Genomic DNA, 24,132 nt, shown 5'->3' with positions numbered 1-24,132 from the left:
CAGCTCAGTTTCTCTTTACTCTATCAGTTCAATGCTTGACTGGCTAACCTTTTGCTGATATTTTCTTTCTTCATTTTTCCAACTCTCCTACACTTTTCCTCTCAACACGATCCCTCTACCCCCCTCTGATTCCACCCACGTTTCCCACCTTCATCCCTCTCTCTCCATCCATCCTCTCTCCCGCAGATTAAGGTGGGAATAAGAGGTTTTGATCTTGGCAGAGGTCCAGTGTTGTAATGGCCACAGACCGCTCTGCCTGCAGCAATTCAGGAGGGCTCGGTAATGACATTTGTACCACGTCGTGCTTAAATGTACCTCTACCAGCAGAAGGTCTCTGACTTCTCGAGACAAAGAGCCAAACTAAGACAACATCGTGTCTAGATGTTGATACCTCAGGTCACAGAAAATGTATGCTTTTCCAACCTCCCATGAGCAGACCCACGGTCAATTGTGTGCACTGAATCATAGTTAAAGTTATACTGATATTTCTTCCTGTTTCTGTATAATGCTCCCATGTTGGTGCTCTAATGATATTTCCCATGAGCAGTAAAAAATGATCTGGAATGACCTGATCATCATGAGGGGATATGAAAAAAATGGCAGCTTCCAATTAAAAACAGGAACAGAGGAATACAGAAACATTCATGGATGAAAAGACACAGAAAACAGAGAAAACATAAAATACAAATTGGCTAAGAATCACAACTAATCCCAGAGAAACGACACAGCATACTGGTTCTGCAATGATGATTCCAATATAATCACATTCGCCTGGCATTCCCCTTGTGTCTTCTACTTTCTGCCTGCTTCTTTCCCCTCTTTCTCTATCGTGCATGTCTTGAGTCAGTACCTATCATTTGTGAGTACAACGTCAGTACAATGGGAACGAATTCTTCTCCTTCTCTCCAAAAAGTCCCTGCACTTTAACATGTATTCCATATGTCCCATCTGGTTCACAACAGGCCCTTAATAACATCATCAAATACATTGCAGATCACACAAATCATCCTGACGTTGTGTGACACGGGCTGGCTGCCAGATGTTTAAAATCAGTGTGCGTGTCTCTGTGTGCACAGTGGCTGTTTTATTTAAGAGTTACTCATCTGAGACAGATGTTATCATATACAACAAGCAGGCACGTGTGTCTTCTTGCTGTTGTGTTGTGCATGAGCACAGACAGTATGCTCTGCTCTATACCTTTCTTTTCTTAATGTCCATGTGGCTACCATTCATTTCTGTCCTCCTTCCAGGACTGTTGCACATAAAACATAAATTGAATAATTCCTCCAGATTAACACACACACACACAACAAAGCTGAAGTGAAGCACAAAAAAAATCATGTGTTTGAGCCGCATGAACTTGCCTGTCTGGCTCATGATGACTTTCTCAGAAACATATGGGGGGGGGGGGGGGGGGGGACGAGTGATGGAGTGCCGAGAGAGAGGAAAGAAGAGGGATGGAAAAGGGTGCACGAGTGGAGGGATGCGGTGAATGAAGATGTGAAGAGAGCAAGTGTGAGGGCAAGGAGGGAGGATTTGATGGATGACAGAGTTTTGAGAGAACTAGTGAAGAGGTGAGCGAGTGAAAGTGTCAGGTGAGAGATGAATGGATAAAGGAACAGTTCAGAGCAGGTTCAACACGTTAAGGAGAGAGGAGTTGGGAGACATCTATATGTCCTTTGCATTGGTAGAAAAGCTACTGCACCTTCAAATAAAATAATTAATAAATCATTTGGCATTTGTGTACATTTAAGTTACTTCACATGCTTAGAAATGATCCAGGATCTGTTCTCAATTATGAAGAAATATATCCTTGGATTATCCTGTGAATGCAGACACAGCATTTTACAAACCCAAACCATAAAACGCTCTTCTTGGCCACTGACCGTTGATTTATTTATCTGTCTTTCTAACATGAAAGGCAGACAGTTGAGAAGGTAAGGCAGTTGCCGATTGGCCGCCTGAGGTATGTCAGCTGACATTTGGCCCCAAGACGCTGACGCCATCATTTCATCATCCCATAAATGACCATCCCTCTCTTTGTCTTTTTTTCAGCTCTCTCTGCTCTACCTTTACTCTGCTTCCTCTTTCATCTCAAGTATAGAAGCACCATAACGTCCATACCAAATTACAAGCCCGTATGCAGTAAATCATTTTCATTTTTACACAGCTCAATATCAAAAAATCAAAAATATGCCTCTGTCTTTAGACCCTCTAGTTATATGAACATGAATAAACTCTTTAGGAAGAGCTTCCCTCTCCCTGGAAGGAAAGACATGCAATAGATGTTGTGTGTACAGAATAGAACAACATAGTAGAAAGACAGTGTCAGTATGACAAAACACCCAATATATCTGGTTAATATCCGTATCGTACATATGAGATTATGATATACAGAAGAGGATAAAATGAAACAACTGAGGACCCTGAGCTGAACCATCAGATTACAGCACAGACTGTCTCACCAGGGGGGCTCAATAGGCCGTTACCAGTTGGTTTGACGATGCACATATGTGTGTGTGTGTGTGTGTGTGTGTGTTCGTGTGACAAGAGAAGGATATTCCACCAGAAACTGCTGCTGATTTATTCTAAACCCCTCCTCCTCTTCAAAAACACACACGCACACACTGTGCCTCCCGTAGGCATTCTGCTGTGAACGCAGCTTTCCAGGGTTATGGGGAAATCAAAAGTGATTACGGGTGGTGGCGCCAACATCTGACATCAAAACATCATCTTTAATATTATCAATGGTTATGATAGTATTGGATTGTTATTGTTAAATAGCTTAGTGTCAGCAGAATATTGCTATTTGATTGTCAATACAAGTGAGTGATGATGGTGAATTGACTGATTGAATTGGTTCATACTGCACCAATTAAACTGCCAAAATTATTATTTTTCTATTCAACTCAAGCTTCATAGCTCTAAACCTGATTTAAAAAAAATAAAAACTTGCTTTACGTTCACCTCCTTGGTCCTCATTCTTCTAATATTCCTGAACAAATGTATTTATTTTCTCCCAGACTGCCTTTCTCCACAACTCCCCGTGTTTTCCCCATCAATCATTTCTCTGGGAGTTAGCTACATCGATAAGCCTTATGGAACCTGCAGTCCACAGAGGAACCCCAGATGGTTCGACTGAATCTCCTGTTTCCTTCTCAGAGCACAAGAAGCATTTGCACTGTACTGCCTGTATGCAACTGTGAGTGTGTGTGCATGTATGAGTGGGTTTATAGCACGAAGCTAGACGTGGCGTTAGCCCGCGGGACAAACATGTGTGACCGCTATAGCAGCGGGAGAACGGCCCTGATGGAAAAAACAGCCACAACCACTGGAACGCTCCTCTACTTTAATTGCGGTTGCAACCATTTTAAAGACCCTGGGTACCGTCTGCTTCATTTCGACCCGGCTCCCACAGATTGCAGCTCGCTCACTGATGATTCATCATGCTTTAACACCACCGAGAGAAACGGCTTGGACACCTGTCCAACCAGGTCGACATTCGGCAGAACTCTGACCGGCGAGTAACACAAACCAGATGGGATGTGAAAAACAGGCCGTGCAGTCTACTGTAAGTGTAGCTGCAGTCAATGATGTAAGCTAAGGCTTGGAGCTTGGAGACGTGTGCTGATTCTGGCTAGGTCGTAAACCCTTAAATGAAGCCCGCTGAGCGGCGGTGGAAGGGCTGTGATTGCAGACACCGGTTGAATTTTGCCCTCGTGGTCAAGTGCTGCTGCATATATCCCGTCTCATATGTTTCTCTGCCACTTCCATGAGTGTGCGTGTCCTAGGCATGTGTGTCACCTGAGAGCATCCAGTCCTTCTCCCTCGTCCTGACTACTCTGAGTTTTAGGAATATGTGTGTTTGTGCATGTGCTTTGTGCGTGTGTATTTGTGCTTACCTTATGATATTTGCCGTGTCTGTAGACCATCCAGTCCTCTCCGTTGGTGCTGACCTCCAGCTTGAAGGTGGTGACATGGTAAGCCCTTTGAGTTTCCTTTGAAATGGCGCCCTGGGTGGCGATGCCTGTAAGTACCTTTAAGGTATGGAGGTCCACCTGTTGGCAGAGAGGACAGAGGAAGTTTTATAAAAAAATTTTTTTTAAAACAACATGAACAAAATATTAAAGGATGCACACAAGCTGAGAACTAATGATGAACTGAAATCCCAACCACATTCTCCAACCTTCCCTGATCCAAATCAAATTCTAATGTTAGGCCAGAATCCAACTTGACAAAACGCTGCTCCTGCTGAAGCTCTTACAACATTAGATTGGTTAAAGAGCTAATATACACCTGAACTTATCAGCATCCATCTCTCACCTTCACCGCTCTATGTTCCTCTCCTTCTTTCTCTCTCTCTCTCTCTCTCTCTCTCTCTCTCTCTCTCTCTCTCGCTCTCTCTCTCTCCTGGCAGATCGATATAGTAACGACCCGGGGCTCATTTTAATTTCCTCCCATACAATAGCCATAATCACCTCCCCATCCTGATTGTGGATGCTACGCTACATGTCTGGCATGCTGCGAGCACTGTTGCATTATACATAGACATCATTGTGCGCTGAATGCAGACTTCAAACTCCTTCATTTCAAGGTCCCTCGAGTAGTGCATTTGTTTTGCTCCACAGTGCCCAAAATGAGCAGACCAAGCAGAAAAATGTTCGCTCTATAAAGCACAATTGAAAGGAACAAAAGGAATATTTAAATTTTAGAAACACATTATATTGTTTGGTTAATGTTTTAAAGCGACTAATGAGGACTTTTATATTGATATTTTGGACTTACATCCGGGGTTCAACATTATTTAGTTGAGGGTCATTAAACAAGGTTTTGAGACAAAGAGAGGCTGCAGACAAATAAAGAGCAGAAGATGAGAAAGGTTCTACTGTCGGTTGTAACATTTATTCCCCTCCAATGGAGCTGTTGAAACCTTTCGATTAATCAGAACGTGTTGTGTGTCAATGTGTGTGTATGTGTGTGTGCTGTACGTCCCACTGGGGTATACAGTAGTACAAAACACCGGGGGAGGTAAAATGCTGCGTTTGTTATCTGTCAGAGATGAGTGTTTGAGATTACTTCCAACACACACACACACACACACACACACACACAGAAATGTCTGCACGCTTAGGGCCAGGCAGAGATCCACCAAGACAACTAATCGATGGTCCGGAACCGAGGAGAGGGGAGAAGAAGAGGGGTGAGGAGTAAGGGAAATAGGAGAGAGAGCGAGAGAATAGAAGGAGGTGAAGAATGAATGAATGAGCGAGCGAATGAGAGACAGAGAGAGAGAGAGAGAGAGAGAGAGAGAGAGAGAAAGAGAGAGAGAGAGACAGAGAGAAGAGAGAGAGAGAGAGAGAGAGAGAGAGAGAGAGAGAGAGAGAGAGAGAGAGAGAGAGAGAGAAAGAGAGAGAGAAAGAGAGAGAGAGAGAGAGGGGTATGCTAAGTGAGCCTTCCCAGGGAAGGCTTCTCATCAATCACAGAGTTGTTAGAATAACGGAGCCACCAGAACTCACATCATCAATCTGCACCACACCTCACTGGACCAGCCCAGAATAGCATAGAACAGAATAAAATAGAACAGAACAGAACAGAATAGAACAGAATAAAATAGAACAGAATAGAACAGAATAGAACAGAATAAAATAGAACAGAATAGAACAGAATAGAACAGAATAAAATAGAACAGAACAGAATAGAACAGAATAAAATAGAACAGAACAGAATCGTATAGAATAGAACAGAATAGAATAGAACACAATCATACAGAATAGAACTGAATAAAATAGAGTAGAACAGAACAGAGCTGGCTAGACGAGACTAGACTAGAATAGAATAGAATAGAACAGAACAGAATAAAATAGAGTAGAACAGAACACAGCTGACTAGACTAGAATAGAATAGATCAGAACAGAATAGAATAGAACAGATTAGAACACAATCATATAGAATATAACAGAATAGCATAGAACAGAATAAAATAGAACAGAACAGAACAGAATAGAACAGAATAAAATAGAACAGAATAGAACAGAATCGTATAGAATAGAACAGAATAGAATAGAATAGAATCATACAGAATATAACTGAATAAAATAGAGTAGAACAGAACAGAGCTGGCTAGACGAGACTAGACTAGAATAGAATAGAACAGAACAGAATAAAATAGAGTAGAACAGAACAGAGCTGACTAGACTAGGATAGAATAGATCAGAACAGAATAGAATAGAACAGAATAGAACAGAATCATATAGAATAGAACAGAATAGAATATAACAGAATCATACAGAATATAACTGAATAAAATAGAGTAGAACAGAACAGAGCTGGCTAGACGAGACTAGACTAGACTAGAATAGAATAGAACAGAACAGAATAAAATAGAGTAGAACAGAACAGAGCTGGCTAGATGAGACTAGACTAGAATAGAATAGAATAGAACAGAACAGAACAGAATAAAATAGAGTAGAACAGAACAGAGCTGACTAGACTAGGATAGAATAGATCAGAACAGAATAGAACAGAATAGAACAGAATCGTATAGAATAGAACAGAATAAAATAGAGTACAACAGAACAGAACAGACTAGAACAGAATAAAACAATAGAATCACAGAATGTCAGAGAAAGTGCCCTGGAGAGAGATTTAAACGACACATGTGGCTCTTGAGCCAACATAGCAACACACACGCATGCCTAAACTGCGTGGGCACACGTATCAACAGACACACACTCAAACACACTCACGCAGACACGCATGAACACACGAGCACACACTCAGTTATAAGAGAACAGGGGGTGCTACATGCAAGAAGGAGAGGCATGTTGGCATTCATGACAGCTGCTTGTCAAGACAGGAGGTTGCGCACGCACGTATGCACATACCTATGTACACACACACACACACACACATGCAGGGGTCTTGCTCTCTGCAAAGTGTTAACGCAGTGGAACAGCTGAGAGCCTCTGTGGAACGCGGCGACCCGACCACAACACCGGTGACCAGAGAGAGACAGAGAGGCAACATCGGACAAGTGGAAACTTCTTTTCCAAACAAATCTATGACGAGATCACACATGTCACAAACTAAATTCAGAAACCGAGGTCTGTTCATGGGTTGAGGAGCTTTATAAAAAAATTTAAAAAAGAATTCCGTGAAAAAAATATGGAGAGTCTTTCAAGCGATTCATGTTGAGCAAATTCTTTAATGTCAGCTAATTTGAAGAGGGGGCTGGAGAGAGCGAGCTGTCAGCTGCAGTTGAGGTGAAACAGGAAGGAAGAGACTGATGGGACCTTGGCCTCATGCTGCCTCTTGGCCACAGTCCCTTCCTGTGTTTGCTGGTCCAGAGTTTGGCCTCAGTAGAGCTCTGACAATCAGAACTGCTGCTTCTATTCCAAAATCTGTCTGTGGCTGTCTGTGATTGTGTCACCGTGTCTACAAATGAACAGATGAGGTGCTTGCCTGGTTCTTGTCTCTTTGAGCAAAACACAGATCCCTCACTGGCTCCTTTACTGTTAACTGAACACACTTGTGATCTTTTTTTTTTGTTGGAAGCAGCACATCTTGGGTCATCTTTAGAGAAGATGGAATATGTATGCTGCACAAAAGAAAGCCTAATTATTTGTGAGCTTTTCTGTGGGGTGATTGTGCTGCAGGATTGGCATCCTGACCAGTTGGCACAAACTATGAAAAATGATTTCGACGATGATGAATTTATGGCTCTCGCAACTTGCTCTTAAAATCATAAGAAATAGATCAGGCTGCATCTTACATTGGGTACATGAAGGGTTCAAACTGATAGCATAATGAAGGGAAATCATGCATGACATTACACCTATTTAAAAAAAAAGAAAAAACCGTGTCGACAATGAGTTTCGCAAAAAGCTGTGGGCAGTCTTTGCAAGGCTACGAGGAGGTGACACCCAACAAGATAATCTGTTGTTTATCGAAGGCGTCTCACCGAAGAGCGCCTCGCAGGCTGGTTTGAATTCATTTCTGTCTGAGGGGTGAGTAAACCTCACACTCCCTTGCCCCTCTCACCCAGACAGCCTCATAACTCACATTTGGCACAGGGATGGCAGGAAGTTGGCACTGTGATAAAATACGGGAAACAATGCCTTACCCAGACATCTAGCTGCTAAACCTTGATATCACTACACCTCCCACTCGCTCTCTCTCTCTCTCTCTCTCTCTCTCTCACTCCCACATACGCTGACACAAATATAGCTGTGGTGGAGTTATTATGTGTGACATGTCAACGCAAGAGTGTTTTTAGTTTAGGCGTAGAAAACTTTTTCAAGACTAAGATTCCACGGCAACCTTATCAATGGACCCAAAAGACCATCTATGAATTCATTGACGCACGGCTCCAAAACTCGTACCTGTATGTACTCTTTGTTGCTGTCTTCATTGGGCGTCCATCCGTTGTCATGATAGTTGAGCCGGGCCTGTCGTGGCAGCCAGTGTTCATCGTAGAAACTTGACGAGGCTGTGATCTGGTCATCTGTGATCTTTCCCGACTCCAGACCGAATGCATTGCTGCAGTGGAAAGCTACAAGAGGACGGCAGGAGGAGAGGAAGAGATTTACACCAATGTTCTTGCAATTTTTGTTATTAAAGAATAATTAAAAAAAAAAAACACACTACTATGTTACTTACTCTCACTGACTTCCTTGTGCGTCATGTTGTATCGCGCTGAGAAGCCGTCTTTAGCCACAGCCATGTCAGTGTGGAAGGACAGAGAGAGAATCCCAGTAGATGACTGGATCTCAGGGGGCACCCTGGTCCCGCAGTATCGACCAATCAGAGGGCCCACTGTCGATCAAACAAGAGGTATTGGATTAGCCATCACTTAAAATTCTGTCTGAAACCAATATATATGTCATCGGCTGGTTTATTTTTGTGACTCGTGATATTCTGGTGACACAAGATGTTGCAATGATCTCACTCATCCAGGTGTCGAGATGATTTCATCATTTTTTCTATTCCTTAGACAATCCTTTCATCCCTTAATCCTCACATTTGTTTCTCTCTATCCTTTGCTACTCTCATTGTCTTTTTCTTTCTGCCGTTATCTTCATCACTCCTGCCTCCGCTGACATCTGCTCATCACTCCACCCTCTCACGTCATCACCTCTCCTCCCTTCATCTATCAACTCTATCCCTGGACTGGACGTGGTTTTACACCGTGTACTATATGTGCGTGTGTGTGTGTGTGCGTGTGTGTGTGTGTATGTATATAAATCGTACTGTCCTCTTCTCTAATACCACAACTTGTATATGTCAACACAAACAGATGAGTGTGATTTAGAGCCCCGGGGTGTGTGCATGCTTGTGTGTGTGTGTGGATGGGTAGCACAGATAGTTGATTCATCCTTCTCCTCCCTGACTCCTCTCTCTCACACACACACACACACACACACACACACGCACAGATACTGTACACACAAGGCGGCTTGTGGAGGAGGAAGGGGAAGAAAATAGCCGACGATCGATCAGTGTTATTGAATTATTTTTTTCTCGTTTGGAATGGTTGGATATTTGAAATAGGGCTCTTGAGCAAATAACGGTAATAACTCTTTTCTTGTTGGGTGAGGAAAACGGAAGAAAAAAAAAAGAGTAAGAGAATCTCAAATCCACAGAGATGATTTCTAAAAATAAATGACCCATGTTTGCATAAATATCTGGGCCAACAAATTGAATATATTTGTTTTTGCGAATTGAATATTTAATATTTCTGGCTTTCAGGCAAAAATGGTTTCATTTCTCTTCCTCCCTCTGTGTTCATGAATTTAATTTCAGCATGTTTAAAATTGACAGAAGGCACATACGTCCCTTGCCTGACCCCGGTAGATACAGAACTTTATGTAGTAACACACACACACGATGATACCGCTTTGCTGAGGATGGATGGAAATGAGTGCAAGCATTGAGTTGGCCCTGTCATTAAACACAAACACACTCATACACTCATAGGGGAGGAAAATGGAAAAACACACAGACACACACAAAACAACCATCAACACTTCAACACATTTCAACCTTGTAGGAAACAAACATGGCCGTGCTCTTTTCCCATTTGTCTTTCTTCTTGTCCTTTCTTCCTGCTTCGGACTCTACACTCATACAAAGGTTGAAACTAAGTCCTTCACCTCTGAATCTCATCCTGTATATTTCCTTCCCTTTCAACCTCCACCCACTTCATTTGACTTTGCTTCCTTTCCTTTCATCCTGCTATCCTTCTTGTAGTCTCTCACAGAGCATAAGCCTTTCATCCTCTCGTTCTCCTCCATCCCTCTGTTTTTGCCTTTCTGGACATCTTCATCATTATTTTTTGGACTCTCAACTTTGCTGAACCTCTCCTGTCTTCTATTTAATCCCCTGAAAAGTAGCAAAGATGTCGTGGCGTTTTGCTTTCCTCCTTTAACCACCTTATATTCCTCTCTGTATATATTGACATCAAAGCTCTTCATTAGAAGAAAAGAAACTCTGTTTACTCTCCTTTGCTACTAATCTAATGCTATTCAGTCTTTGATGGCTGGATTCTAAATACCTTACAATATTTGGGAATTAAGCAATTAAAAATCTCTTCTATCATATGGTTCAATTTGTAAAACTAAATATGGCATGTAAATAATAAGGAGTAAAGATTTATCATCCAAAATGAATCCTCCTTCCTCCTCCGTTCCAGCTTCCTGAACTCCCTACAAATCTTCCTATTCCTCTTTATTCAGTGCTCTACTGGCTTTCATCTACTCATCTCAACTTCTCCTTTGTTCCAGTCTTCCCAGCAAGTGGAGGACCTTTCCCTGCCCTTCCACTGCTCTTCTTTTTCTCTCTACCTCTTCCATCTCTTGAAACTAGATCCAAGGTCTCTGAGCCTTAGATTTGTTCTTCTGAACTCTTCCGCTCCTTCCAGGAGCGAGTCTAGAAATATCCTCACCCTCTACCGCTCCTCCTCTCACCTCCCCCCTTTTCTCCCTCCTCTCAACAACTCCTATTTTATTTTCCCCTTCTCCACAATAGGTGCCAACATCCTGCCTGTAAGCTTAGCTTTCATCCAACGCATAGCTACTAAAATAGTTGCTACTCCACCTCAGTCAATAATGACGCAGGCAGGGCAGAATACGCACCATTTTAAATTTGCTCTGCGAATTGACAAGTGAATCGGCTGAATTATTGTTTAACACCTTCATCAAGCTCCTCATCACCAACAATTGTCTCTGCACCTTCATTGTCATATAAAATCATCATCATCATCATCATCATCTCACCTCCTGGGAGCCCGTCCCACACTTCCAGCCAGTCGTACTTGCAGTCCCCCTCTCCGCCCGGCAGGGGGTCGTTCTCCAGGTCAAAGGTGAGGAAGGTGAGGGTCACATCCATGCTGGAGGGGACGATGATGATGAAGGAGCACTCCAGGTTGTGGGGGTATTTGTCGGGGAAGCCCGGGGACTCAATGAGACCCGTGGCACTGGTGAAGTTACGGGAACAGTCTGAGCCTGTGATGAAGACGCAGACACAAAAAACACATTTATTTAGAGCAGTTTGACACCATAGACTGTGGTTCTACTTCAACGTGATGATATTATCCAGGGCGCACACTCAGAGGTGCTGTTTTTAGAGGAAGGTGCTTTCAAACTAAATACCTGCAGAACAGTTTAATTACTCCCAGTATTCAGCTTTATTGACCAGATAGAAGGTTATGAGAGATTAACTCCACGTTAACTACTTTAAATGCAGCTGATGTGAATGTTGGAAAACATGTAGAAGATGTATTTTGGGCACAATTAGGTCTTCACTTGAGTGCTTAAGTAGCAGTAGTTGTATGTAGAGGTGGATCTTGTGGGTAGAACTCTAAGCCAAGAGGGATATATCCTCAAAATGACCATGTAGGGAATACGATCTGCAGATTACCAGCTAAAAAAAAGGTAACATGCATTTGAACTAAAGCAGGCTTTTAAAGCGGTAACACAGTATTGTATTAATACTGTGTCATCTGTAAAGACAAAGACACAGAAGAGTAAGAGCGTGAGAGCAACACTTTAGAGGATTGAGTTCCAGAAAGCCGAAGTCTGGATGTCTGTAACAGAAAAATGCATCTGCTCATGTATATAAAGTGCACTTGTGCAAGATGCTGCATCCCAACGAGCAACCTGGGAAAATGCAGACACAACCTCAAATAAATATATATATTGCTCTTAGTGCTAAAAAAAAAGAAGAGATCGAGGAATTCAAGTGAGACGGAAGGAAACAAATCAGTGGAGTAAGGGCCCCAGTGCATGATGGTTATATAAAGCACACACACACCATATTGTCTCGTCACATGATCAAATAGACTTGACATTAGACAAAATCAACATACATATTATCCAGACATCTTCATTGCATATCTGTACATGACAGAAATACCAAAGAAAATATCAAATCCTTCATTTAAATGATCTAATAAAATGATTTCTGCTTTGAAAACAGGTGTATTTCCAAGCTAGCAATTTGAATCATTCAAAAGCCTGTTCTCTCTGCATTCTCTGTACACTTGTATGCTCCTGAAACAAATAAGGGCGGAGAAAGAGAGAAACAAAGTGGGAAATCAAACTGAGCGTGGAGAAAGCTACAGTAACCAAGAGAAAATTGAAGGTGTGTTAGTGACAGCAAAATAGGAGAGAGAAAGGCAGATGTGGAATCTGTTGACAGCATCACGGTTGGGTGGTTTAATAGTTATGAGAAGCTTTAGATATCATCATACGTGCACACACACACACACACACACAGTGATCTGGGGGGTAATCTGGGGCTCTTCATTTCTGAATGACTGTAATACCCTCTATATTAATACTGAGACACACACATACACACGATATGGAGTGGATGTGGTCGCACCAACTGGACCATTATTCCAGTCAACCCAGCCATGAATGACCAACCACCCAGACAGACAGACAGACAGACAGATAGACAGACACACAGACACACACACACACACACACACACACACATCCGTCTCATGCGTGTGATTTTTATCAATACAGCTGTCTGCAATGGCTGCTACACGGCTTTCGCTTTGTGCTCATGACTGCGACTGAAAGTGTCTTTTTAGGATTTTTATATGCATTTTCTTCTGACTTGTATTGGGCTTTGCGCGATGTCAATAATGAACTTGATTGAGGAACTGGCTAGTTTTGCTGGAGCAGCGGCTCCTCTTATGGCCAGCAGCATAGCCTCGCTGCTGGGTGGCCCAGGCCGTATTGGTGGAGGAAAGAGAGACAAGAGAGAAGCAGAACCAGGACTGAGCGAGTCCTTCTGCAGTAAAATGAGAGGTTTGCTAACGGGACTACCGCTACCGCTTTAGTCCACAGGGACCGAATTTCACTAATCCTGCACGGCAACTGTGTGAGGAAATAAGCCAAAAATTACATTTTGTTTTGTTTATGATAGTAAAATGAAAGTACACCAAATGTATTTTTCACAATTTCGTTTGCTAATCTATATTAATGCCTTACATTTTCCACTGCAACCTGCAATCTATTTTTAGGGTGACGGAGACGGTCCGTTTGTCTTGATTCATCCGCGTTTGTCTGTTTTTCTGTCCCACTTTCCACTCTGATTTGCTTGTTATTGTGACCTTGTCCCTCATGCAATGATGTCAGATACAACGCGCTGTCTCTCGCTGGGTTCCCCCTTGTGTCTGCCCCCCCCCCCCCCCCCCACAGAGTCAGTAGCTGGATAGCGTGGGTCTGAGAGACTGTGTGTGTGTGTGTGTGTTCAAAGTGAACGCCTGACCAGTTATGTTGCCTGCAGCAATTTTTCCCTTCTCATTACTTCATGTTCATGAACATTGCAAAAACACTTGTGCCCTCCTTTCTCTTTCTGTCCCTCCTCATTCTCTCTCAGTGCAACGCCTGTCTCCACCTTGTCCCTCCTCTTTATTTTTAAATCACACTAAAACCCCCACAAGGAATGTATTTGAAATGAGTTTAATACCGTAGTAAATCTAAGTACATCTGTCTTTTTTCTATGACTTTTGTTCCGCTCAACTTCCCTCCTCATTCATTTCCCCTTCCTTTTTTAGAGTCGTATATCCCCGCTTCTCTCCTTTTCTTTTTGGTTCTTTCTTACGCTCTCCTCTCCTGCTGTTCTTTTTTCTCCCTTCATCCTTGTAAATCTTTTCATCTTCCTCAGCTCCATCATTCCCTTCCCTCCCACTGTCTCATTTCCTATTCTTTTCTCTTTACTTCCCATCTGTTTGAATTGGATGAGTGTGAAAGGAACACGTGTTTCGCTATGGGGTATAAGGTTGGAGGAAGTGTGTGTGTGTGTGTGTGTGTGTTGCTGGGTAGATCTGGCGGTGGTGCTTATGGCTCACTGATTTCGGGGGAGACAGGACATGGTCTGTCAGTTTGTGTGTGTGTGGGTGTGTTTTTATGGCGAGCATGCAATTTGGTCTATTTCCTATATAAATGTGTGTGTGTGTGTGTGTGTGTGTGTGGTAAGCTGCATAAACTGTCTTTCATACCAATGGGCTATTAGTCGGATCAAACCCACAATTATTCCCCCTTCCCTCCACCTTTGCATTAACACACACACACACACACACACACACACACACACACACACACACTGCAGGCCCACACACACCGCTCCACAGAACCTTCAGAACCACAGCTTGTTTTTTCCGTATGTATGGTGAGATTCAAACTCGGTGTCATTTAAGTTGAAGGCTTGTGATGCTGAAACTCTTCCGACATTACATTTCAGCCTCTGTCACAGAATCACAGCAGGGATTTCCCTCCACAATAAACTTTCTATTCAACCAAATTACCGCTGACATATGAAATCAAACTGTCACAAGAAAACCACCCCCTAAAAGCTCCAACACAACATTACTTTGATGATGTAAATCAGGGAAATATATTCAGTTTTATTATTGAGTTTGACATTTTGGAACACTTTACGTCTGCCATGACCAAAACACTGTCTGCTTTATTCTCATATTTACAAACAAACCAATTAAAAAAATATATTCTGTAGTAGAAACATCTGCCAAATTATTCCCATTATAAAATCTCCATTAGTAGGTAGCATAGGCAAGGCAAGGCAAGGCAAGTTTATTTGTATAGCACATTTCAACAACAAGGTAATTCAAAGTGCTTCACATGAAACCATTAAAAGCATAAAGGCAAAAGTAAAGGAGATTTAATCGATGTCTCCCTGAGACATTACGCTGCACGCAATCAACCATACACTGCCGCAATTCTGCAATTACTCGCACACAAACCACGTCTGGAAAAGATCTCTGCCGATCTGCGTTTTATAGTGTACGCCTTGCACGAACTCGGTCCCGAAGGAAATGGCGATATATTGTGCAGTTCTTTTACTTGTCTTCACATAAAACCATTAAAAGCATCAAAACATAAGGCAAAAGAAAAGCAGATTTAAAAGCAATTAAGAACAGTGTAAGAAATAAAATACAGCAGTAAAATGCAGAAATGCAGGAAATTGATTGATATATTAATTGAATGTGGTTCAATTAAAGGCAGCAGCAAACAGAAAAGTTTCAATCTTGATTTAAATGAGCTGAGGGTCTCAGCAGACCTGCAGCTTTCTGGGACTTTGTTCCAGATATGTGGAGCAGAAAAACTGAACGCTGCTTCTCCATGTTTAGTTCTGACTCTGGGAACAGAAAGTAGACCGGTCCCAGACGACCTGAGGGGTCGGGATGGTTCATAAGGTAGCAGCAGATCAGAGATGTATTTTGGCCCTAAACCATTCAGTGCTTTGTAAACCAACAGCAGGATTTTAAAGTCAATTCTTTGTTGGACAGGAAGCCAGTGCAAAGACATCAGAACTGGGGTGATATGATCCACCCTCCTGGTCTTAGTGAGGACTCGAGCTGCAGCGTTCTGAATAAGCTGCAGCTTTCTGACGGACTTTTTACAGAGACCTGTAAACACACCGTTACAGTAGTCCAGTCTGCTGAAGATAAATGCGTGGACAAGTTTTTCCAAATCCTGTTGAGACATAAGTCCTCTAATCCTTGATATATTCTTCAGGTGATAGTAGGCTGATTTTGTAATTGTCTTGATATGGCTGTTCAGGTTGAGGTCTGAATCCATAACTACACCTATATTTCTGGCTTGGTTTGTGGGTTTTAACATCAGTGATTGAAGTTGAGCGGTGATTTTCAATTGTTCGTCCTTGGTACCAAAAACAATTACTTCTGTTTTATCTTTGTTTAGTTGAAGAAAATTCTGGCACATCCAGTTGTTGATTTGTTCAATGCAGTTACCCAGCCCTTGTATGGGATTATAGTCCCCTGGTGACATAGTTATGTAGATTTGTGTGTCGTCTGCATAATTATGATAACACACTTTGTTGTTTTCCATAATCTGAGCTAGTGGAAGCATGTAGATGTTGAACAGAAGAGGCCCCAGTATTGAACCTTGGGGAACACCACGTCATTTTAGTCAGCTCTGATGTGTAATCAGCTACAGACACAAAGTATTCTCGGCCCTTCAAGTAGGATTCAAACCAGTTAAGTGCTGTGCCAGAGAGTCCCACCCAGATGTTTAGTCTTTCTAGGAGTATGGCATGGTCGACCGTGTCGAATGCAGCACTGAGATCTAGTAAGACTAAGACTGAACTTCTGCCATTGTCTATGTTTAAGTGGATGTCGTTGAAAACCTTAACAAGAGCAGTTTCAGTGCTGTCGAAAGCCTGACTGGAAAACATCAAAGCAGTTATTTACGGCCAAGAAGTTGGTCAGCTGTTGGAAAACCGCTTTTTCAATTATTTTACTTAGAAATGGGAGGTTTGATATTGGCCTATCATTTTTCATCGTTGCGGAGTCTAAACTAGCCTTCTTTAGGAGCGGTTTAATAACTGCAGTTTTTAGGGCTTGTGGGAAGACACCTGAGAGAAGGGATGTGTTTACAATTTGTAAGAGATCAGTGGTCATGCAGTTTGAAATATTTTTTAAAAAGTGTGTTGGTAGAATATCCAAGCATAGTGAAAAATATCCTATAAACAGCAATGTCGGCAAAAAAAAAGTGTCACGATATGCTGCAGAAATGATCACATTTCTATTCCAGGTTAATTTTTGTTGTGCATTTTGAAGTTATACCTTTTTTTACCTTAGCCCTACCACAGAGCACGTTTCACGCCTCACTGGGTCAGATCTGGATCCACTTTCCTCAATGAAAGCCAGAGGAAGGAGGAGCAAGCAATCTGATTGGTCAGACTGTGTAATAAACTGAGTTGATGGGTAGTCGGACAGAGGCAGAGAGGAAGTGCCTAAAGGTGTTTGGCAGAACGTAAACAACAGCAGTTATTGGAAGGATTGTCACGATAGCTTCCACATTACAGCGCCTGAGGAGTGTGTGTGAGTGTGTGTGTGTGTGTTGACACAGTTGCTTTTATGGGGACTCACTTATTATTTAGGGCAAAAATTGGCGAGGTAAATTGTAACTATTTAGGTTCAAATTTGTTTTTTGGTTAAGGTTAGGTTTGATGGATCGAAGTTAATGGAGTAACAGCAAAACTACATCAAAAACATCAATTTTCAAACTCTCACACAACTCGTGCACTACAATCCGAGTATAATTTATTCATAAAAGGGTGTTTTGATGTAGTTTTGCTGTTTTTAAACGCAGACCCCATTGCCTTCACTTTATCACCATTTCTTCGTTCGCAGTGGATTAACATGCCTCACTGCATTCATACGTGTGTGTGCATGTGTGTGTGTGTGTGTGTGTGCGCGTGTGTGCGTGTGTGTGTCTGGAGAGTTCTAGGTCACCATAACAGCTGGGGGCACACTGCCTAGACAGTGAATGTTGATTGGTCGTCCCATTCTGGTGGCAGTGTTCCTATTGGCTGGAATTTTACTACAGTATCCATTGTGACAGAGCTGTAAACAAAAATAAGTATGGCATGTCTATGTATTTTTGTGTTGAAGTATTCTTTGGGTTCGCCCAAGTCCATCATTTTGATGCCTGTTACTATTTGTGCAGAAGGTTTTTTTTCACCTGTTTGTGCTAATGCATTATGTCCTTTTACAAGCTGTTTATTTGTTCTTTATGTTCTGCAAACGTTACTGTATAATGGACACGATGCACATGTACGCTTCTGAGTTTTAGGTTAGTGTTTTTCATGGTAGATCTGTGTTTCTGCACATGTATGTGTGTCCGTCCAGACTGTTAATCTTTGAGGCGTACAGTAATTAGGACACCCAGAGCATAATAACAATCTCCTCTAGCACACCTTCTCATTGCTCCAAAACACAGACCTCAGTAACAGGAATGGATTGTGGCAGAGAGACAAAATTTTCAGTAAAAAAAATACATTGATAAATCCCAATTTTCTCAAAGATGGGATTTATGGGGAAGACAAAACAAAGAACTGTAAAAATGAAATTTGACAATATAAAAAATAAATTGCCGATATGCCAGAAAACTATTCTCTTCAACTGCCTCTCTCCTTGTTTCCTCCCCCCCATGTTCTTTGTGTCTAGCAATGAGAGGCCGTGTAAATACACGAGAGGACAGACTTTCCGACTTCCTTTTAGGTTAACCAGAACAGAATGTGCATGGGTGGCACAGATAGATACATATTTAGACAGTTCATCGTGAAGCTAAACAGTATAACACACACACACACACAAACACAAACACATACATACAGACACCCTGACAAACACACAAAATCTAGTCACCCACATAACCAGACGTTCTGCTGCACCTTCCAGGATAACAAGATCTTGTTAACAGTATGGCAACAGCTTGAATGTTCCAAATGGCTCCATTATTACTGCCAGGGAACACTGGGCACACAAATACACACATACATACAAACACTAAGTTACACAAACAGATAAACTAGAGGAAGTCCAGTACATGCTCATGTATAATTTATCAATCAAATCAACTGTCCTGACAACCAGAGATCCTGTCGTTGATGATAACAAGGTAGGAATCCCTCTGAATAGAATTGTTTCGGCACATGCCCCAAAAATTGTTCACATTCAAGTGACAAAGACCTCTAGTGGCCTGTGGCAGAAGTGGAGGGTTGAACAAAACGGCGGACTTTAACACAGGCGACCGCGGTAAATGATTGTCAAAGTCTCACCAAAACCACAACGTTCCCTAACATTACCAAGTATGTATTTTAACCCAAACCATGATGTTTCTCTCAACCTAACCAAGTCATTTTTGTGTCTATACCTATACCGAACCTTAATCAGGGCTTTTTCAGCGGGAAACAAATGATGTCATCATGCCGATAGAGGCGTTATAAAGCTGTGGTAGTGTGAAACATCTTCAGTGTAATTCCACCGTTGTTCATGTTTAAATCTGTTTCAAGGACTGCATGCTCTTCTTTGAGCAAATTGTACCAGTCTTGGATTTACAAAACCCTTTCAAAACCAATTACAAACTTAAAACTGTGAAAACAATTAAAGATGTTTTGCTTTGTTTCTAAAAATGTTACACGTGACATGTTTTTTTTTTTACATTTTTTATAAACAGCAGTAATGTACAAGAATTGTGAACCAAACGTTTGCGATGAATTACAAACGACTGTAAACAAAGACTTCATCTAAACTCTTCCCATGAAACTGCCGTAATAGTGTTTCATCTTTTATGGACGGTATGTTGTAGAAGGTCATACGTCTAAAATCAATTAATTGATCCACAAATCTCTCTCTGTCTTTCTCTCTCTCGGGTGCTAGGGTGTGAACACTGACACCCTTGTTGTTTTCAAGTCCATCAGGTGGACTGTGTCAAGCACAAGAGAAACACACACACACACACACACACACACACGGGAAATCCCAAAAGGCTGGTGCCAGAGTGAGAAACACCGACAACCGCACGTGTTGTGTTAGTAACCTCAGCCCTCTGTGTGTGTGTGTGTGTGTGTGTGTGTGTGTGTGTGTCTCTCAGGGGAATAGGGCTCAGGACTCAATTAAGAGGGCATGTGTGGAATGCTTTCAGGGGGAACGGGACAAGATGGCTGTGGGGCCGACACTATGCGCCCCTCTGTCTCACTCGCCCTTGATCTCAATTGGTCTCACTTTGGCTGACCCATGGCAGCGTGAAGGGGAGCCATGTCAGGCTCTCACACACACACACACACACAAAGTGCCATAAAGGGGAGAGATGTCTCGCCTGGACAGTCTAAAGGGCTCTCAGGGGTCCTCTGCTGTGTCTCTCGTCTCTTTCTCTCTGTCTCCCATGACACCAGGGAGATAAACGAGGCTTGTTCACCTAATGAAGCATGTTGAGTCCTCAATGAGTAGCTTGTAATACAGTTACTAATAGCCTTTTCGTAAAGGTGCAATCTGAAGGTGCTTGTAAAACCAACTTTTTTTGTCCTCTTAAGACACTGCATTTTGTTTTCCACGGTTACTTCAGTTGTTTCATCGACTGCCATTTCCGTTTCTGGGGATAGTAACTGCAAAGAGCTTACATTGATGGACTTTGGTAACTGGGAATAGCTACTGATAGCTATGGGGAAAACAAAAACGCTAGCCTCTTCCTGTTTTGGTTGCGCAATGGTTGATATGCTTAATTTTCCTGCAAAGAACAACATCGATGGCTTTTCTCGATGGAAAAGATGTCTTTGCTCTTCTTCCAACTGATTGACAGATGGTTCATCCAATCACCTGCCAGTTTCCAATGATGCCTTCAACAAACGTCCATGGTGTCAACATTCTACAGCCATTACATTGTGCAAAAGTTAAAGCAAAAAAAACATTTCTATTGCCACTTTGAGTTAATTTACAGGGATTCTGAAAATACAGACTTTAGGTAGAGTATCACGATTGAAAAGGAAAACTTTTCCAAGCCACATTAAAATGTCACATGCTGGGGCATGACGATCACCTTGTCTGTATCAAAAGCATCAAAAGCAACGTCCACTTACCGGTTTTGAAGATTTCGTAGCGCAGTGAAAAGCCCGCCCCCTGGTGGGCGTAGTCCGAAACAAACTTGATGTGGAGTGAGGGACCGGACGATATGATTGGTGCAGGGGCGATGTTGCTGCAGTGCTTCCCCAGTAGGTCGGCCGTCTCCGAGTTCCCATCATGGATCTCTACATAGTCGTACCTGCAGAAGACAAACAAATAGCATTGAATAGCAGCACGTGAGATTAGCAGCACGTCCAAACGGTAAACGCAAATATAATTTTCTGTGAAATGTAATAACACAGGGGCATTAATAACCTACAGTGCTAAATATCTACTCCAGTCCATGCTTGATGTACAGACATTTAATTTGTCTACTGATGAGATGTTTCGTGGAAGAGTGGAGACGAGACTTTAATTTGAGGAGGAGGAAATTGTTAAATCTTTTCAAGCCATTTTGCCTCTGATGTTATGAGTTTTTTTTTCTGTATCAGTTTTTTCCTCCGGCAGGCACATCACATTAGTTTTGGCAACATAACGGAAGCAATGAGCACATTTGCTTGCATCCATCAGTGGCTAGAGGGACTTCAGAAAGCACAGTTACTATCAGCAGACGCATCGGGCGTCATTACAATTCAAATGAATGCAGCAGAAGACATTGGCAGTTCACAGATGGTGGAGGAAGAAAAGAACCACCTGCATGAGGCAGAAAGAGAAAGAGAAACCGTTTTTAAAATTCAATAACTGCACTGTAAGCGAGTGATTATATACCCCAACTGCTATGGGCTTCATGGTCTACAGAACACCTTTTTATGGATTATAACTATATTATAATACAAACAAATGGAGAGTGTGACTGTAAGATGACGTGCTTCCCTTCAGCTTGCATGAGGAAACAGTGGTGTCACATGTGTGCTGAACTTTAGAAATTCATAAGAAAACCGGCTCCCAATCTCACACAACAAATGTTTCTAATTTTTTTTAAAGTTAATTAGAAGTTTCATGATCTTAAAGCAAGGCAATGGAATACTTTAAGAAGGAATGACAGGTAAACAAGTCTTGTATTGTGCGTGAAAATATATATATAAAACAAGAACATGTCCTTCACTTAGTTTTGCTTCATGTCACACGAGGGCCAGAGTCAGACTGTGAGAGCTTTTTGAACTACGGATGCACCCTACTTACAGCCTTTGATGCTGGAAAAGGATTAACCTGGAACAAATGACTCTAGTTTCCATCTTTGCCCAGGTCTAATTCAATGATGTTTGTAACTCAGCCTGGGGGACTTCAGTTCACAGAGAAAGTCAAGGGCTGTGCTGAAATATAACGAACCATGTTGGTACTAAATGAAGGAATAGATGTGTTATGATGCATGGATTGCGCAGTACACAAAGATTAAACTCAGGTTTGTGGGAATAGAACTGGCATTAAAGTAACAATTGTCCTGTCATATCACATCAAGTGCTGCAACTTGTTTATCGTTCTTTTCATATATACCGAAGGCCATGATTCAAATCGGAATTTACCTAAAGCTACAGACAGAAAGACTGCATGTGACGCTCCTTTCATCCAGAACGGGAAGGTTCTGAATCTATTCTTATTCCCATTTCTTTCATGTTTTCTGACCACACATGTCGGGACCTGTCTCCGGACCCACAGAAGGAGTGTTGCCTCCGTGTCTGGATACCGAACACACAACTGCCTGCCTCTGAAATAGCTTCCCGGAAAGAAATTCCTTGAGCAACTTTTCTTTGACTTTGAGTTAAGTGACTTACATTTTAATTAGAGTTTCTCTTATGGCTGGACTCTATTTGCACATCTTCGTCCATCATATTGATCAGTTCTAATTGCTGTAATATTGAGCGTTCTACATTTCTCTAAAGTAATCAAATGGATATGCCTCAACCTTAAGGAACCCAAAGCATCTTGTCTTTTCCATACAGTTTAAGAGATATTATACTTTAAGTACAACATTTATTGACTTTTTTTAAAATACCATAAACCAGCGACAGAAGGCCAGTGACTCAACAGATGAAGTTCCATGTGCAATAGAATGATAGTACTACTACTAAGCTTAAAAGGATATTTCAGGCACTAGCATTTATTCCCTGGACACTCCAAACCCCAGCCCTTAACGTTGCGATAAACAGGATTGCGAGCACCTATTGCCTCTCCTGGCGAATGCTGAGCAGGTGGCTCGCAGTTACCGACGCTAACGACGCTAACAGTGTTTACCTGAGGGGGAACTGGAGGGCGAATGCTCCGCTTCTGTGATGACGCCTTGGTCGGTACGGTGTGATAAGCTTTATTCGCCGTATGAGAGCGGAGGCCGTGAGCTCGTGAGTGGGGCACGTTCGTGTGCACTAACATGCACTAACATGCACAAACAGCAGGCGTGACCGGCCAGGCTATGTCAACAAAGCAAGGAGAAGCTCGTATTACAACACACACAGAGGGACATAACTCCACTATATCTTTACAGAGAAAACTGTTGTTTGCTGCTATATGAATGCTTTAAATCCTGTATATTACCAATAACCACAGCCAAGTCTAAAACCTAAAGTTGTGTTTCTTAACTTTTAGGGACTAGCTTTTTGACCCCAAACGGGCGGTAAATCACCTCAATGTGTGAATATCATTTTGTCCCCAAAATGGTGATTACTGTAATACACATACACCACAGACAAAAGCAGCAGATTCAACAGAACCCCCATAGCTTTATAAAAGGCTGTCAAGTCACAGATGATAACTCTATTGTGCATAGACACAATGTGTGCGTGTGTTGCTCTGGTTCTCACCGTACATGCGCTTGCAGTTTGTGTGTGTGTGTGTGTGTGTGTGTGTGTGTTTCCTGTGATTTTCTGACAGGTGAACAAGCTCCTGACATAATGAGGGTCATACACCTCCCACTCTCACATCATGCTTTGTTTCTGCTTTGCGTGGAACTATAACACCACAGTTATGACGCAAGCTGTCACTGCACTGTGAGCGTTGTGTGTGTGTGCGTGTTTGCGTGTGCCAGCATACGTGTGTGTGTGTCGCAGTTCCTGTCATATTTTCCCAAGAGAACGCCTCATCCCGGAGACAGTTTCCTCCTCCTCTTTTGTGAAATGACAACTTTGTTTCACGGCTACTCGTGGATCCTGACAAGATCTCCTTTTCTTCCTCCTCCTGGCTCACTCTTCCCCTGATTATTTGTCAGTGTTTTAATTTCCAACGCTGTCTTTTTCCCC

The 24,132-nt window shown here is 42.2% G+C and overlaps 1 protein-coding gene across 2 annotated transcripts in view; it reads right to left on the bottom strand.

The window, feature by feature from the left end:
- LOC306783491 (neuropilin-2-like) overlaps positions 1 to 24,132 on the bottom strand; it is an 88,849-nt gene that overhangs the window by 44,131 nt on the left and 20,586 nt on the right. For both annotated transcript variants that reach the window (XM_079277161.1, XM_079277162.1), the window contains exons 3-7: positions 20,920 to 21,101; positions 11,274 to 11,501; positions 8,659 to 8,814; positions 8,382 to 8,551; positions 3,903 to 4,058 (exon numbers count right to left, since the gene is read on the bottom strand). In XM_079277161.1, coding sequence (XP_079133287.1) covers positions 3,903 to 4,058; positions 8,382 to 8,551; positions 8,659 to 8,814; positions 11,274 to 11,501; positions 20,920 to 21,101 — 892 coding nt within the window. The remainder of the gene's footprint in view (positions 1 to 3,902; positions 4,059 to 8,381; positions 8,552 to 8,658; positions 8,815 to 11,273; positions 11,502 to 20,919; positions 21,102 to 24,132) is intronic.

The sequence above is a fragment of the Melanostigma gelatinosum genome (genome assembly GCF_949748355.1).
Source record: "Melanostigma gelatinosum genome assembly, chromosome: 10".
Taxonomy (NCBI): domain Eukaryota; kingdom Metazoa; phylum Chordata; class Actinopteri; order Perciformes; family Zoarcidae; genus Melanostigma; species Melanostigma gelatinosum.
This window is presented reverse-complemented; position numbering and strand designations above follow the sequence as displayed.